The 17,147-nt window shown below is 35.1% G+C and overlaps 1 protein-coding gene across 6 annotated transcripts in view; it reads left to right on the forward strand.

Moving 5' to 3' along the window:
• DOCK7 (dedicator of cytokinesis 7) overlaps positions 1-17,147 on the forward strand; it is a 227,697-nt gene that overhangs the window by 185,210 nt on the left and 25,340 nt on the right. For 4 of the 6 annotated variants that reach the window (XM_049618558.1, XM_049618554.1, XM_049618556.1 and 1 more), the window contains 9 exons: positions 587-683; positions 802-936; positions 2,254-2,406; positions 5,096-5,254; positions 5,944-6,044; positions 7,341-7,533; positions 9,165-9,308; positions 12,169-12,300; positions 13,849-13,863. In XM_049618558.1, coding sequence (XP_049474515.1) covers positions 587-683; positions 802-936; positions 2,254-2,406; positions 5,096-5,254; positions 5,944-6,044; positions 7,341-7,533; positions 9,165-9,308; positions 12,169-12,300; positions 13,849-13,863 — 1,129 coding nt within the window. The remainder of the gene's footprint in view (positions 1-586; positions 684-801; positions 937-2,253; positions 2,407-5,095; positions 5,255-5,943; positions 6,045-7,340; positions 7,534-9,164; positions 9,309-12,168; positions 12,301-13,848; positions 13,864-17,147) is intronic. The other 2 variants (XM_049618551.1, XM_049618555.1) reach the window with 1 other exon arrangement.

Raw genomic sequence — 17,147 nt, forward strand, 5'->3', positions numbered from 1 at the left:
TTCTATTGAGTGATTCTGTCCAGAGTTTGGGGAAGAGTTAAATCACTTTCTGTATCAAAATTGCTGTATCAAAAATCTATAGCAAAATTTTTTGTATTTTTGATAACAAAAATACTGAAAAATTAGGTGACAATTTGGAAAAAAATAAGTACTTTTATCCTAAGTAAATATGTTGAAAATCCTTGAAGCAGTAAGATGAACACTAAACATTTTGAGTATTGCTTTACATGAAGCAGCCCTAAATACAAGCCCACATAGCACCACCTAGTGTCTGTGCCATTGAGAATAAAAACTACGCTCCTGCGTTTGCCACATCTCTGAAAGCTAAACATTTGTTTTCAGTGGTATTGTAGAATTACAATGGGATGTGAAAATCTGTACTGACGTGGTTGACAAAATGTAGGGTAGAAGAAAACACTTATAATGTGTAAAATAATTGTCTTTTTATTCTCTTACAAGTTTTCTTTAAGGCAAATACTGACAAATGGTTCCAAGTTTTTTATTTCTATGTATCTTTAAGTCTTTTTTGAATTGTGGATCTATGGCTCTTTTAAAAGGTAAATATCCTTATAATATTTTGTATTAGATCAAGAGCAGAGATTGAGCATGAAGCACTGATTGATGGAAATCTGGCTACTGAAGCAAACCTAATCATTTTGGATACATTAGAGATTGTTGTCCAGGTAAGAACACAAACAAGAAGGATTTAAAGTATAGATTTGGTGAATTGGGGTTGTGCAAAAAACATTTATTGAGCCATAATTCATCTATTTTTAAAATTTATTTATTTTTAAATTGCAGACAGTTTCTGTAACAGAATCCAAAGAGAGCATCCTTGGTGGGGTGCTAAAAGTCCTACTGCATAGCATGGCCTGTAACCAAAGTGCAGTTTATCTACAACACTGTTTCGCTACACAGAGAGCCCTGGTTTCAAAGGTAGGTTATTTTTGTACCTTCAGTCTTGTCCAACTTGGCTTTCTTTCTTTATATTGTCTAAGATCGTTTAACACTCCTTGTTTAATATAGTAAAAATTTTAAGGGGTGCCTGGGTGGCTCAGTCGGTTGAGCTTCTGACTTTGGCTCAGGTCATGATCTCACTGTTTGTGGATTCGTGCCCCGCATCAGGCTCTGTGCTGACAGCTCGGAGCCTGGAGCCTGCTTCAGATTCTGTGTCTCCCTCTCTCTCTGCTCCTCCCCTGCTCACATGCTGTCTCTCAAAAATAAATACAGATTAAAAAATTGAAAACAAATTTTAATAACCTAAGACCCATGATTCTTTTTTGCCTCTCTTCTACTAGTTGCCTTTTCAGTTCTCTCTTATTTGGATCACTTGTAACCAGTTTGGGGCTTAAAAAACAGTAGTTTTGGGGGCGCTTGAGTGGTTCAGTCAGTTAAGTGTCTGACTTTGGCTCAGGTCACGATCTCACAGTTTGTGAGTTCGAGCCCTGCGTCGGGCTCTCTGTTGGTGGCTCGAAGCCTGGAGCCTGCTTCGGGTTCTGTGTCTCCCTCTCTCTCTGCCCCTTCCCTGTTCACACTCTTGTCTCACTCTCTCTCAAAAATAAACATTAAGAAAAAGTTTTGTTGTGGAGAAGAGCTTGAAATTAATAACTGATTTAAAATATGGGGCTTTCCTTGTTTTCTCTTAATCTCCTTCTGTCATTAACTTGATTTATTTAACAATTTAAGGTATAAGTAGTTCATTCCGTTGACATTAACTTACCCCGTGGATGAATAGGAGGTACTTCCATTTGTTCAACTACTTCAGATATTTATTTCCTATGTTGGTTTTCTGAACGTAGGTATATTCTTAAATCTTGAAGGTATCTATTTCATCATAGTCATCTAATCTGGAATGCAGAGCTGTTAAAACTTGAACCAATGAAAATTACTTATATAGCATTTTATAATAAAACATATTAATAGAATTATTACATGTTGGTTATGGTTACTATATTGTTTTATGCATAGTGTCTAATGTTCCTCAGATAGTCCCATAGTCCCGTGTAGATAATACCATTAGGTCCATTTTATGGATGAGACATTGTCCAACATTACACTACTGGCTAATAAGTGACATATTCAGTATTCAGTCCCAATCTGTCAATATTAGCCGATTAGCAAACATTGCTGAACTGTTTTTGAAAACTGGGCTATATTAACACATCTCTAGTTCAGGCTATGTTAATATATCTCTGGAACTTCTACTGCATCAGTTCAGTGTTGGTGTTTTTGTTTTTGTTTGTCTGTTTACAGTTCCCTGAACTCTTGTTTGAAGAAGAAACAGAGCAGTGTGCTGACTTATGCCTCCGGCTTCTCCGACACTGTAGCAGCAGCATTAGTACAATACGGTCACATGCCAGTGCCTCACTGTACCTACTTATGAGACAGAACTTTGAAATTGGTAATGTAAGTATTTATCTCTGGATTCGTAATGAAATATAACTCCTGCAATATCTGGTAAATATGTTTTGGGGGGAGCATGGAATTTTTTTTTTTTTTTTTTTGAGACTAATCTTAGACTGTGTTGATATTTCTCATTGCGTGTATATCTTAAAAATCTGAATCTCCAATTTTGCTTCCTGCACTAAAGATAAAATATAGTAGTAAAAATTAGAATATAAATGTATCTTGAGCTTTTGGAAAATTTAATTATTATCATTAAGTAAAAAGAAAATACAGATAAAGAAAATTAAAATCAAAATCAAAATCAAATCAAAATCTTGATTTGATATTTTATGACTATATACCAGTCTGAAGAATTCCATGTTTTTGTTAAAGTATTTTTTTTGATCATATATTCATGTGTTGTATTTTTTTGCAATTTTGAGTCAAATGTTTACATCATTTTTTTTTTTTTTTTTTTAGTTATGTACGTATTTAAGGCCCAGGATTGTCCTTGGAGCACTTTTTATTGGTATCTCATTGATTCTGATATACAGTTTTCCATATTCTTGTTTTGTAGGTATTTTGTAATTTCAGTTTGTACTTTAAAAAAATTTTTTTTCCTCTTTATTTTTGAGAGAGAGAGAGAGAGAGAGAGAGAGAGAGAGAGAACGAGCGCACAAGTGGGGGAGGAACAGAGAGAGAGGGAAACACAGAATCTGAAGCAGGCTCCAGGCTCTGAGCTGTCAGCACAGAGCCCCACGCAGGGCTCAAACCCACAAACCGCGAGTTCATGACCTGAGCTGAAGTCAGATGCTTAACTGACTGAGCCACCCAGGCCCCAGTTTGTACTTTTAACTGGAAGAGTTGACAGTCCTTTTTGTTACAAAGTTTGGGTATTAATTATCAGTTTTATTGCAGTGTGATTATACAACGTAGATACTGTGTCTCATTTTTTGTACTGTGGACATGAAATAAATGTTAAGCATTTAAAAAGAAAGGTGTTCTTTATTTCAGAGTACTGAGTTAAATATACCATATTAGTTATATTATTCTATTTTTCTATACCCTTTTTTGGTTTTGGTCCACTTGGACTGAAGGAGATGATTTATAGCCTACACATAGTTTATTTCTCTTATCTCTATTATCTATTTAGTAAACTGATACTCATAACTGTTACATCTTTTGTTACTTTTTTTTTTTTTTTTTTGCTTTAATCCTCTCTTATTGGGCTAAATATTGTCTTTTAGTTGTTTACTCAAGATAGTTCTTGGGAATAGTATTTCTCACATTCTTGATTGTTTAGTGTTTTCTATATTTAAAGGACAACAAAGATGGTTATGAAATTTTTTGCCTAAGACTGAATTTAAAAAAAGGGTGTTGGTGGGAAAGATCAGTAAAATGTACCAGATAAAGAACACTTAATAGAAAAAAAGAAAAAAAAAAAGATACTTGAATATCATCATCTTCTGGCTTTACATATTGTTGTAGAGATATCTGAAGATGACCTGATACTTTCTTCCCTTTTAAATAACTTTTCCCCTCCCAGCTGCTCTAGGGATTCTTTCTTTAGATTTAAAATTAAATACCTTTTTTAGAATGGGTCTTGGTATTGACCAATGTTTGTTAATTTTCTCAGCCACATGATGTCTGCTTTCAATTTATTTCAGAATGTTTTCTTGAATGTAAAATAGAATATTTTCTTCCAGGGTTAGGGTTTTTCCCAAACAGACATACATATGTTGGATTTGTTTTGCTTTACTTTTTGTCTATCATTTTTCTTTTCTTTTTTAACACTTCTAAAATTTCCAATTATTGTGGTTCCTTTTCTCAGAATTTCTCTGTCCCGTAATCCCTTATGTGCTCTCCATGACATCCTTTCTTTCTTTTACCAATTATAAGTTTAAATGTCTTTTATCTTTTTTTTTTTTCAAGTATTGTGAGCTCACATGTAACCTCCTATTTTATGTCTTCTATTTCTGGTTTTTGTTTTTGCCTTGAGTTTCTTATTTATTCTGCCTTTTATTTATTTCTGCTTTCCTTCCTAAAGTTCATATGTTTTTTATTTGAGAGAGAGAGAGTAAATGAGCACACATGCATGCGAGCAGGCAAGAGGGGCAGGTGGAGAAAGAATCTTAAGGCATGGAGCTGATACCTTGACCCTGGGATCATGTCCTGAGCCAAAACCAAGAGAGACTTGGATGCTCAACCAACTTAGCCAAGCATGCAACCCCATACTTTTTTTTTTTTTTTTTTTTGAGAGAGAGAGAGAGAGAGAGAGCACGCACATGAGGGGAGGAGGGGTCAGAGAGAGGGAGGGGGGAAGAGAGAGACTCCCAAGCAGGCTCTGCACTGGTAGAGATGCGGAGCTCGAACACGAACCATGAGATCATGACCTGAGCCAGAGTCAAGAGTCAGACACTTAACCGACTAAGCCACCCAGGAGCCCCTAATTCAATTCTAAGACATGGCTTTGTTTTTTTACTCTGTTTGTAGCATATTATTCTTAGCAAAACTCTGTTTTATGTCTTGTTTTAAGGTTTTAAAATAAGATTTTAATATGTATATTTTATTACTTTCTAAAAATTTTTTATAACTATTTGGAATGGTTTTTTTTTTTTTACTTTTTCATTTAGCAAGTAAAAAAAGTATAAACTTTTTTCTTTTAAGCTTTTCTGTATTAAATGCTGACCTGACAATTTCTCTGTTACAGAACTTTGCTAGGGTTAAAATGCAGGTAACCATGTCACTGTCTTCCTTGGTGGGCACATCTCAAAATTTTAATGAGGAATTCTTAAGACGTTCTCTAAAGACTATATTGACATATGCTGAAGAAGATCTGGAATTGAGGGAAACAACATTTCCTGATCAGGTCAGAAACACTGCTTTCTAGATAATTAACTGAAATAGAATTATAAATAGACAGTTTCTAAATTGTTAAATCAAATTTTGTTTTTTAAAACCCGTATTTTTCTTTCAAGCCACGTATCCTAGGCTATAAATAGTGCTGAATCTTTTTGTTTCAATAAGCCATGCTTCCTTCTTGGAAAGGTTGATATCTTTGGTATGTAAGTCTGTGAATTCATAACAAATACAACAAATAGACACTGTATAAATAAATAGGAAACTTTATGATGAAATATTATTCCTACTTATTAATGAAACAGTAATTTCCCTTAAAAAGTAAGGTTTTTACAAACTACATTTTGGTAGAATCAGAAACATAGGAGAGAATATCCTTTTGTGTTTTCCTCTTGAATCCTGTATATCCCTACATTTTATTTCTAGTTCTAGTTCTACTTGTTTCCAGATGAGAAAACTGAAAGAAAGAAAAAAAAAAAAACCCAAAAAACGAAACCCAGCCAGCTCAGGAATTAGTATAAAGTTTACTACCCTTTACTCACCATACCCCAGCATGCCCGCATTCTTTAGAACTACATCAGTATCATATTATTTGTTTTGCAATCTTCAGATATTTATCTAAAATATCTTCCAAACTAATGTGGTGACTGTGAATAAATGATAATTAAAGAATGTTTTTTATAAAATTCTCTGCTTCAGGTTCAAGATTTGGTTTTCAATCTCCATATGATTCTTTCTGATACTGTTAAAATGAAGGAACACCAGGAAGATCCTGAAATGTTGATTGATCTGATGTACAGGTATCATTTGTTTGATTCATTTATACCTCGTATAATGGATTTAAATTGGTAAAAGTTAAAAATAGAAATACCCTACAATCCAGCAATTGCACTAATAGGTATTTACCCAAAGGATACAAAAATACTAATTTGAAGGGGTACGTGCACCCCGATGTTTATAGCAGCATTATCAACAATAGCCAAATTGTGGAAATAGCCCAAATGTCCATTGACTGATGAATGAATAAAGATGTGGCATATATACACAATGGGATATTACTCAGCCATAAAAAGAACCACAAAAAGACTCTTAACTGTAGAGAATAAACTGATAGTTACTGGAGGAAGGATGGGCAGGGGGATGGGTTAAATGGGTGATGGGCATTAAGAGGGGTACTGGTTGTGATGAGCACTGGGTGTTGTATGTAAGTGATGAATCAGTAAATTCTTCACCTGAAACTAATATTACACTGTATGGTAACTAACTGGGATTTAAATAAAAAATAAATTGGTAAAACATACAGAAAACATTGGATAAAAAAATAAACATACCAGAATTACTTAAGCCATTTTCTAATGGTAGATCAGATCCCCTGTGTCACTTCTCTGGGAACTATGCATAATTGTTTAGTATATTTATTGATTATCAAAAATGAGGATTTTTAAAAATAATTGATACATATTTAGCACCTTGGGATCACGTGCCCTAGATTTCATGCAGACACCCAAGACCCATATTTTAAATGTAAAAATCAGCCCTTTGGGAAGAAAATACAGTGTATTAATGTTCTAACATTAATTTTCCTGATTTTAAATATGGTTGTGCCTATAACATGATACTTGCAGGAGCACATTTTGAGAAATTTGTAATTCCTATTTATATCTTGAAAGATGCAAGTAAAACTTTGCCATACGGCCCTCTCTTTTTACAGTTTTGGAGTCTTTTAAGACAAATAAAACAAACATTTTACTTAAAATAAATATGATGCAATGATACTATCTTACAGATCTTTTTTTCTTGGCGATGAAATTTCTTTATATTCCCCTAACGAACACGTAAATTCCCATAGCTTTCCCTTACTGATACCATGTCATTTTTTAGTCCCCCTACAAAAAAAACATCTATTAACCATTGCATGGGCCCACAGTTACTTCTTTAAACATACTTAAAGACACTTTCATACCATTTGAAAACTTGTCTTAATAGGTTGTGTTCAATAGCGGAAACCTCTCTAGGTAAACACTAAACAAGCAGTCTAAGTTCTCTTCCAGCTTGGGAAACAAATGCTAACTGAAAAGAATTTGTGTTCTAATTAGAATTGCCAAGGGCTACCAGACCTCTCCAGATCTGCGATTGACCTGGTTGCAGAACATGGCTGGCAAACACTCAGAACGCAGCAATCATGCTGAAGCTGCCCAGTGCCTTGTCCACTCTGCAGCCCTTGTTGCTGAGTATTTGAGCATGCTGGAGGACCGCAAATACCTTCCTGTGGGATGTGTAACATTTCAGGTAGGAATCTGCCAGGTTTACATTAAATCGAGGTATGTCCTTCATACTTTTAACTTTTCTCACTGCTGTTAAGATTCACTCAGCTTGTAAGGACAGCATAAAGACTGAAGGGGATGTTTCACAAGATAAATTAACAGTTCTCTGTCACTGTCATGAATACATTTTTAAAGAGTACTCCTTGTTAGTTTTCTTTCCTCATTTTTTTTTTTACCTCTAAATATCAGTGCTAAGTAGATTTATTCTCTTTGCCTATACTGCTAGGGGCTTCATAGCATCTATGAAATATACCCAAAATGCTGAGAATCAGAATACAGTAGAAACTCTCAATTGGCTTTTACTTAAGACATCAGATAACCCAACATTCTCCAATACCTGTATAAAATGTGCAGATACCATGGCTCAGAGATGATAGTTTGCTCCCTACTAGGGTTACATACCTCTGACCTACTAGTTGAAATCTTTGCTTACCAGAAGTCAGTTATGCTTTCTTTGCTTTTTTCAAAACCCGTTAATGCCAGATCTGGGAAATTACAAAATTTAATTACATGTTATGTCCTCTGGTGAAATCTGAATGAAGAAAGAAGTCAGTCATTGTTTCTCTGAAAACTAAGTTAAATGTTTTGCAAAGACTTGATAAAAGTGAGTCTCCACAACAGTTGCTATTGAATTAATTTTGGACCAACTACAAAAGATTGGGGAGAAATCTCCTAGAAATCTAGGATAATTTGATAACCTTTTAAGTTTCAAGTTTTTACTCTGAAGAAACCAGAACTGGAAATCTATTTTTTTTTTAGAGAGAGAGGGAGAGTATGAGCTGGGGAGAGGGGCAGAGGGAAAGAGAGGGGGAGAGAAAGAGAGAATCTTAAACAGGTTCTACACTCAGCATGGCGCCCGGAGAGCAGGGCTTGATCCCACAACCTTGAGATCAGGACTTGAACCAAAATCAAGAGTCATATGCTCAACGGACCAAGACACTCAGGCACCCCCAGAACTGGAAATATTAAATGAAGATTGCGTTATTGCTGTCTAGTCAAGAGAGATTACATGAAAATCTGATCTGGAGACCCATACACAAAGAAAAAGCCTGAGATCAACTTCAAAAAATGTCAGATGAGTCTATCTGCTGTAAATGTTTAGGTTAAAATATTTAAGGTAGTATGTATTATTTCTTTTTTGGAAATACTAGCTGATCCCAATCTCATTGGGTAAGAGTTTTACCTGAGTTTTTTCATTAACTCAATGTTTGTTAAGCAAGCCAAAACACCATTTCATACTTGAATTTTCCTCTTGGGGAGTTTTGACAAGATCATTGAAGTTAAAAATAAAGCCTGTTTAAGTCTCTCGAGATGTCCTGTATCATATTGCTATTTTCCTTAGCCCATGATTTTTCATATTTTTCATTGTCATGGTTTTTATTAATGGAAAAGTTACCTGACAATAATGGTACCATTTGATTGTCATCTCCAAAATAGAGAAAGATTCTGGAAATTTGTCTTTTATCTTTGCATTGACTACCCACCCCCTTTTTAAACCGAAGCTGCTATTTATATTTCATTTTCAGTTCCTTCTTCACACACATCTTTCATGCTAAGAAATTCCATATCTAAAGCCATTTCAACTTTTTCCCCCAGAATATTTCCTCTAATGTTTTAGAAGAATCTGCAGTCTCAGATGACGTCGTATCTCCAGATGAAGAAGGTATCTGCTCTGGAAAGTACTTTACTGAGACAGGACTCGTGGGATTACTGGAACAAGCAGCTGCTTCTTTCTCTATGGTAGATGACTCCTGTTCATTCTCTTTCCCCAGATACATACCTCTGGATTATTAATGACATGTGTATTCTCTCTGCCTGTGACCCTGCTCTTCCTTTATGCTAGTTTTCTCCAAGTACCTTAAGAACTGAGAACAGATCTTATCTATAGATTCATCATTGCTTACTCCTTTTTATCTTAATTGTCATATTCTCCAGTATTTTTTGTTTGCTTATTTATGAACCATCACTTAATCTACAACAGATTTTTTTGGAGTTTATAAATCTTTTAGCACCAGACATTTTCTAAAACCTTAAAATTAAAAAACAGACCAAAACAGAAAACCTCTGGATGATTTAAGTTCCTGTTCAAGTAGACTAACACGGCTGTAGCTATAGAGCTGGTCTGTTGAATGAAAGGAAGAATCTTCTTTTTAGTATGTCAGATGTTGCCCTGGTGCTCAGGAAAATTATAGCCACTCATCTCATGGGTTGCATAGGGACCCCTATTAGGTAGATGTTAGAGTCCTGGAGCTTACTTATCAGGAACTTTATGAACTATCTCCTAGTTCCCTTGCCTGACCTAATGTCCCATGCTATGTAACCCCAGTCCTTGTCCCTCCCTATCTTTATGTGAAGAATTGAAGCAGTTTTGTTAATCAAATCATTTTTTAACGTTTATTTATTATTGAGAGACAGAGAGCATGAGCATGGAGGCGCAGAAAGAGGGGGAAACACAGAATCTGAAGGAGGCTCCAGGCTCTGAGCTGTTAGCACAGAGCCTGATGTGGGGCTAGACTCACAAACCACAGATTGTGACCTGAGCTGAAGTCAGACGCTTAACCGACTGAGCCACCCAGGCACCCCTTAGATGGGATGATTATTAAAGAAGGGAAAGATAGTTAGCCAAATCCCTGCTTACTTTCTTTCATTAAAAAAAATTTTTTTTTAACATTTATTTGAGAGAAGAGAGAGGGGGTAGTGCAAACAGGGGAAAGAGCAGAGAGAGGGAGAGAGAGAGAGAGAGAGAGAGAGAATCCCAAGCAGGCCCTGCACTGTCAGCGCAGAGCCCAATGTGGGCTTGACCTCACGAACTGTGAGATCATGACCTGAGCCCAAATCAAGAGTCAGATGCTTAACTGACTGAGCCACCGAGGCGCCCCAGGACTTTTCTGACATTTCTGCTGAGTATTTAGTGTCCCAGCACCACGGATAAGGAGTCTTGAAGTTCATGTTGGGGGAAGAGAGAAACTTAACGTAATATGCAATGCTGCCCTTCTTCACCATTGTACTGCTATTGGAAATTGGTTATTCTCCTGGCCTTAACCCTACCTTGCAATGTATTGGTTAAAGGCATCGATTTAGAAGGCATACAACCAGACTTCAAATCCTACCTCTGCTACCTTAGTAGTTAAATCACTTCAGGCACAAATTACTCAACCTATCAATGATTCATTTTTCTCATCTATTTAAATGCATCTAAGAATAGTACCTATCACGTAGGAGTGTTGTTAGGATTAAATGAGTTAATATATGTAAACTGCTTATCACAATGTCTGGCTCCAAATAAGTATTACTGTTTGCCATTATCATCCTATTCATCATTATTGATGTTTAGAATGAGTTTACATAAATATAATTATTCAGAGACTCTAAGAATGTTAGGTGATTGACCATTTTAAAATTTCCTGTCTGAAAAATAAAATAAAATTTCCTGTGTGAGGCCCTCAACTGTTCTGATTGCTCCCCTGGATCCCTGCTCCTTGAGTTTCATTTTACGTGATCTGAACTAGCAGGGAAAAAATGTTTTTTTGCTATTAATGGAATATTTTAATAAATACACACTCTGTGTTTGTGTGTATGTGTGCAATTTTAATAATTCACAGTAGTGCAGTGGCCTGTATTACAGAAGTTCTTTTGTAATAGCATATAATTATGAAATTCACTGTTTTTCAGTGAATCCGTTTAATCTTAATTATAATAATTACTGGGACATTTTAGTTACACTGTATTTATTTCACTATTATAGTTATATGATTGCATAAATTCCTGTGAACTTTTACTGGAAAATATCAGAACCGTATGTTTATTTCCTTGGGAAAATATGTTTGCTGATTTGTGTGGTAATACGAATTCAGCGGCTCTTGGAAAACATCTCTTTCTTCCTTCACTACAGCCACCAATTCATTATTAAGGACAAGAAAACAGAATAGCAGTACAAACACATTTTGTCCATCACTTTGATTATAGGCAGAGCAACCCTTGGCCAGCCACTGGCTAACTGCCCCCTAGTGGAATAAAATCTGGTAGCTTAGAACCTTCTTACATTTTGTGAAAGATAACTGATATTTTCCCATCGGATATTTCCAGTAAGAGTTCCTGTGCCAATTTAATATTTTAGAAATGTAAATAATTTTAGTTTGCCAGGAGGCCACAAGTTATCTGATATCTGTGACCAGTGTAATAATTAATAATCAGATTTCTTTTATTCCACTGCTCAGAATTCTGCAATAGTTTATATGCCTGTGTAAGTACCGACACATACACACTAGTGAAGTAATTACTGGGTAGATAGCAAAATATTCAATTTAACTTAAACAGAAATTTAAACTTAACATATGTTAAATACACACACACACACACACACACACACACCATCCATCCATCCATCCATCCATCCATCCATCCATCTGGAGGAATCAATACGTTGTGTAAAATTCTTTTATTAAGAGTTAATAAAATTAAACATTAGTAGTGTTAATTTTTATGTCCTTTTGGGAAAGTGTCATTGGTATTGCCTTAGTAGAAATATTGTGAATTCATAAATTGTAATTATTTACTTTCATATCAATGTAACAGAAAACATATAACATTATTTTTATAGGCTGGCATGTATGAAGCAGTAAACGAGGTTTACAAAGTACTTATTCCTATTCATGAAGCTAATCGGGATGCAAAGAAACTATCCACAATTCATGGTAAACTTCAAGAAGCATTCAGCAAAATTGTTCATCAGGTAATGACTGCAATTTCTAGCTTCAGTGTAAATGGAGAAAACTGTCTAAAAGCATTAGTGTTGCTTTGTACTGATGTCAAACTAGATCCAGTGAAATGACCGTTTTAATCAGATTATAAATGAACAATGTCAAAATGATGGTTCATGGCCAGAGCAGACTCATTAACAAAAAATGAATTTACTTAGGGTAGATAATGATCATCCTAAATTTTCTACACAGTTTTTTTCTTCACTTTTAAAAACTAATTAGTAGTTAGCAAATTTTTTTTTAAATCATGAGTTCTTTTTGTTTCACAGTATGGGTTAAAATTATAAATCTGATTTTTACATGGATTTCTTTTGCTGCCAAAAATTTTTATATGTAAGGTAGTTTTTTATTAAATGATATTAAAGTCTAATAAACTAATATTGTTAATGTTTTCAACTCAACAGTAACTGTTTTTCCTAGATGTTCCATTCAGTCATCCTTTAATATATTTCTAACATGAAAATAGTATTTAGTGAAAATAATGAATAAAACGGTTATCTTTTGTTTATTCGATTATAATAGTATGATTTTAGTACTTGTTTATAGTTCATGGAATCCACATATTATCACCAAAATTAAAATTAGCATAAGCTTGGTTTAAAAAATGAAGTCAGCTATTAGCAGTTGATTAACAAAAAATGAAACTAAAATCTGGGCTCTGTTAAAATACTCTGAAATATCTTATTGAGCCTCCTCCTTCCCCATTTTTCCATTCCCTTCTCTGGGCTACCTGTGCTGTTATCTGCTACTACCATCATCTAAGAAGGAAGTGGAGTATTGATTATCTACTTTTGTATTCATTACTAGTCCTGCTGTACCCTCTGTCAGCTTGACCTCTTTCTTGCCATGAACTAAGCTATTCTAGATGAATTGATAGAATCTGAAAAACGTTAATCGTCTTAAAACAGGGCTGCTACACTGTTAAGCCACTATTTTATTATCACTACTAAAACATTGAAGTTGCAGGAGATTTATTAGGATTCATAATGGTAACAGGTGGGTCTTTTTATAGTCAGTTGTACATATACTGTCAAAGGAGCCTCATCCCAGCTTCTAGAGCTGTAAAGTGCAAATTACACGGCAGGTCTGGAACACCTGGAGCTGGTAGTTTGCAAGAAATTTTCATACATTAGTATCATAAGCATCTGAGCAAAATTGTGATTTCTGTTCCAGTTTACCCTGGGTAGTTCAGCAAAGCGCAACTCCGTAGTTAGAGATCTAATTCAGACACATTCATGAAACAAGCAGCTGTCTCTTTTTCACCAAAATGTGTACTTTCCCTTATTAGAGTTTTTAAAAGATGAAATTTTAACTACTAGGTTTTGAACAAGCAGTTTATAAAATTATCACAGATCTCAAGTGAAAGAATATGGTGTTTAAAATATCCTGCTGTCTTCTATTCGCGGAGAAGAATTTACGATATATGGTACCTTACACTGCTGAAGTTCCTTTTGGCCTTTTTTTGTTCTTTTGAAACAGTTTTTTTTATGACTTGCCCTTTTTTACTTTTTATTATACAGAGTACTGGCTGGGAGGTAGGTAATGTTTTAGTTAGTTAAAGACACTAATAGATTGATTTGATCAGATTTCTTATGCCAATGCTTTGCCCACATGTGCTAGCTGTGGGCATTCTGTTGCTATCTGCTATCAACTGAATTCATTAACCAAAGAAATTTTGTTAAAATACTGTTAAGTTATTTTAAGCAATTTATTAAGAGGTTGCAGGCAGTGCATGGAAATTCCTATGTTACACTAATGAGATTCTTTGGTAAATGAGCCACTTTGTCATCACTTTAGTTTGTTTTTATCCTTTGAAGCATTTTCTTTCATCAACATTTACACACAGATTTCTTTTTTTAACCATACTGTTTCACCTCATTTTACAGAGGTCGATTTATGTGTTATTGCTCAGAGGTGTAACTAAAAAATACCATATTTCATCTGATCAAAGACGCCATCAATTGTAAGACATACCATTATTTTATATGCCTTTAAGAAAGAAGAATAAAAACATATTAAAGCACAACAGCCATCAGTGGAAAGATGAATGCTAACTACAGAGATATTAAAATGTGGGCCCCAAAAAACGTGCGTCTTAGAATTGATGAAATAATGTGTTGATTTGATCTGGAGTCACTTCACCTTGAGTAGAAGCAATACTGAAGAAGGAAATTCACTTTGTCATTTAAATTTTGTTGGCAGAAGGGATAAAGAGACTGAGAGAACATGAAATTTACTTTGACCTCCTGTACTGACAGTTTGATAATTCGTGTTTAATGAAGACTACATATGCTTCCTTTTATGTAGTAGGTAGGCTTTTGGAAAGTTCTATGTGAATCAGATTTTACCTGAAAAAAAGCCAGGAAGAATTGATTGCTGTTGTTTTAAATCTTTCTGGGAAGGAAAGAATTCTATAAACTGTGCCCTACTTTATGTTGACGAGGTAAAGCAAGGTATTAATCAGGTTTATTTTAAGGTAGGTATATTTGTACAGTTGTCTGCTTTGCCTCTCACTTTGAGGTCAGATTTATGTTGGTTCAACAGCGTAGGCTTTCTCTGGTTTTGTACTACAGTCCTTATTTGGGGACCCAAATAGAAAACCTTGGGAATAAACGTTGCTGCTATGTTTCTTTCATTTCTGAATTAGTCCCCACCTTTTGCTTTTCTTCAGATGAAGCCAGTCTTTTACATCTACCTTAATTCTCCAGATTAAATGCATATGATCTTATTAATATCTAATATATAATTCCTCATTTTTTGTGGCTCAGTGAAGAGATCTAGAAAGAGACTTGCCATGGTTAATCTGTGAGTGGTACAGTTCCTTAGGGATTTCCTAACATGAAATGAAATTAGCTGAAAAGTAGGCATGAGAAAAGACACATTGAAACCTCTGAGCAGTTTATCACTAGTCTGCTTGATGCTAAATCGACCCCTGAAAGGTATAATTTTCACTGGTTATGACATTAATACCATTCTGTCATCATGTTGATTGCATGGTAAAAGTCACACAGACTTTTTTTTGTTTATATTCTTGTCACTGCCTTTCACTGGACTTTTAGCTTTGTAGCTTCTAAAATTGTTGCACGTTTGTTTTTTGCTTTTTCCCTTGTAAAACTTAAATGGATGCTTGCATTTTAAAAATGTGTTTGCTACCATTTGCTGCTTATTTGTTTTGAAATTTCCCTAATTAAAATGCTTTCTGTTTTCTCTTCTCTCTTGCCCCTGGTTGCTGACCCTACTCCCTACTTTTACTATTGTCTATTGTGGTAAGTTCCTATCTTGTGAATATTTTTCTTTTTGACTCTGGGAAAACTTCAGTGATTTCATTTTTTTCTGAAAGCTATGTTTCCTAGCTAATATCCTAGTATTCTCAAAGAAGTCTAACTGGTTTAATATCCAGTAAGGATGACTTATACATTGTAGAAAGGCTCTTTGAATTGGTAACTCACTACCTGACTTATAGCCCACTACCTGGGCTTATATATTAGTGTGTTTCATTTTTCATTATGCTGTTTGATTTGGTACAAATTATTTGAGTTGGCAAAGCTTTTGAGGGATGTGTGTGTGTGTGTGCGCGCGCGCGCATGCGTGTGTCTGTGTGTAAAAGATAACTCTAAAACTTGACACTTAGCAGTTTGGTAAAGTGTTTAATCATGCAAAATAACAAATCATGAACTCTTCATAAATCATAGTGGCTGTTATCTGCTCTGGCAGTTTCAGTACCTTAATGGCTATGTAGTATTCACTTTTTCCCAAGCCCATTTATTTTTCTTAAAATAATAGGAAATAAAATGTTTTTTAATCATTTCTTTCTTATGACTACATTTTAAAAATATTTTTAGAAAAAGAAATACTGAATTTCTATATGGAAATTCTTATACTGATTTCATATTTTGTGTGTGTGTTTCATTTCTAAAAGATGTATTTATCCATGTGCCACAGTGATCAATTTCAGAGGTAGATTAATGCAAGTTTGAATTTTTCAGAATAATCAATCTCCAAACATTGGCTATAGTCATATGACACTTTTCTCAATTTTTTTCTTTTTAATTTTTTAATGTTTATTTATTTTTGAGAGAGACACAGAGCATGAGTGGGGGAGGGGCAGAGAGAGAGGCAGACACAGAACCTGAAGCGGGCTTCAGGCTCTGAGCTGTCAAAACAGAGCCCAACGTGGGGCTCGAATGAACCCATGAAGCATTAGATCATGACCTGAGCTGAGGTCGGACACTTAACCTACTGAGCCACCCAGGCACCCCTCAATTTTTCTTCTTAAAAGATAACATTTTTCTTTAAAGGGAATATCACCACCCTAGTAAGTATATCTTATATTCTCCAGAAAGGCTAGAGAAGGTGGGCTTATTAGCTTTGTGAAGCCAAACTCTTCCTGCTGGACCACTAAAGAAAAGTGGGGCACCCTAACTTTTGAGATTGAAGCACGGAAAAGGGCTGTGTCTTACCTCTTGTCATTTGGCTGGATGGACATGAATGTGGGGCAGTGTTTGGTTTTTATATGCTTTACGCCATGCTAAAGCTAAGTGAGATAAATTAACTTATCTAAGCAAGTAAAGGTAGAGCAGAATTGGAAACTGCAATATAATGGAGGTGGGGGTAGTCTCTGAAAGAAGGGAATGAAGAAAATTCCAAGAGCACAGTCTTTACTTCTGGAATGTTAAGTCAGATATTAAGAAAGTTAAGGAAAACATAATAGGTAGGAAGAATCTTATCTTCAGGAGGAGATGCCTTTTGGGTAGTTAGTGACTCCCTGATAATTGGTACAGACCCATGACTGAGCACCTGACAGTGCTGTACTGCTGAT

Source organism: Panthera uncia (assembly GCF_023721935.1).
Source record: "Panthera uncia isolate 11264 chromosome C1 unlocalized genomic scaffold, Puncia_PCG_1.0 HiC_scaffold_4, whole genome shotgun sequence".
NCBI lineage: Eukaryota > Metazoa > Chordata > Mammalia > Carnivora > Felidae > Panthera > Panthera uncia.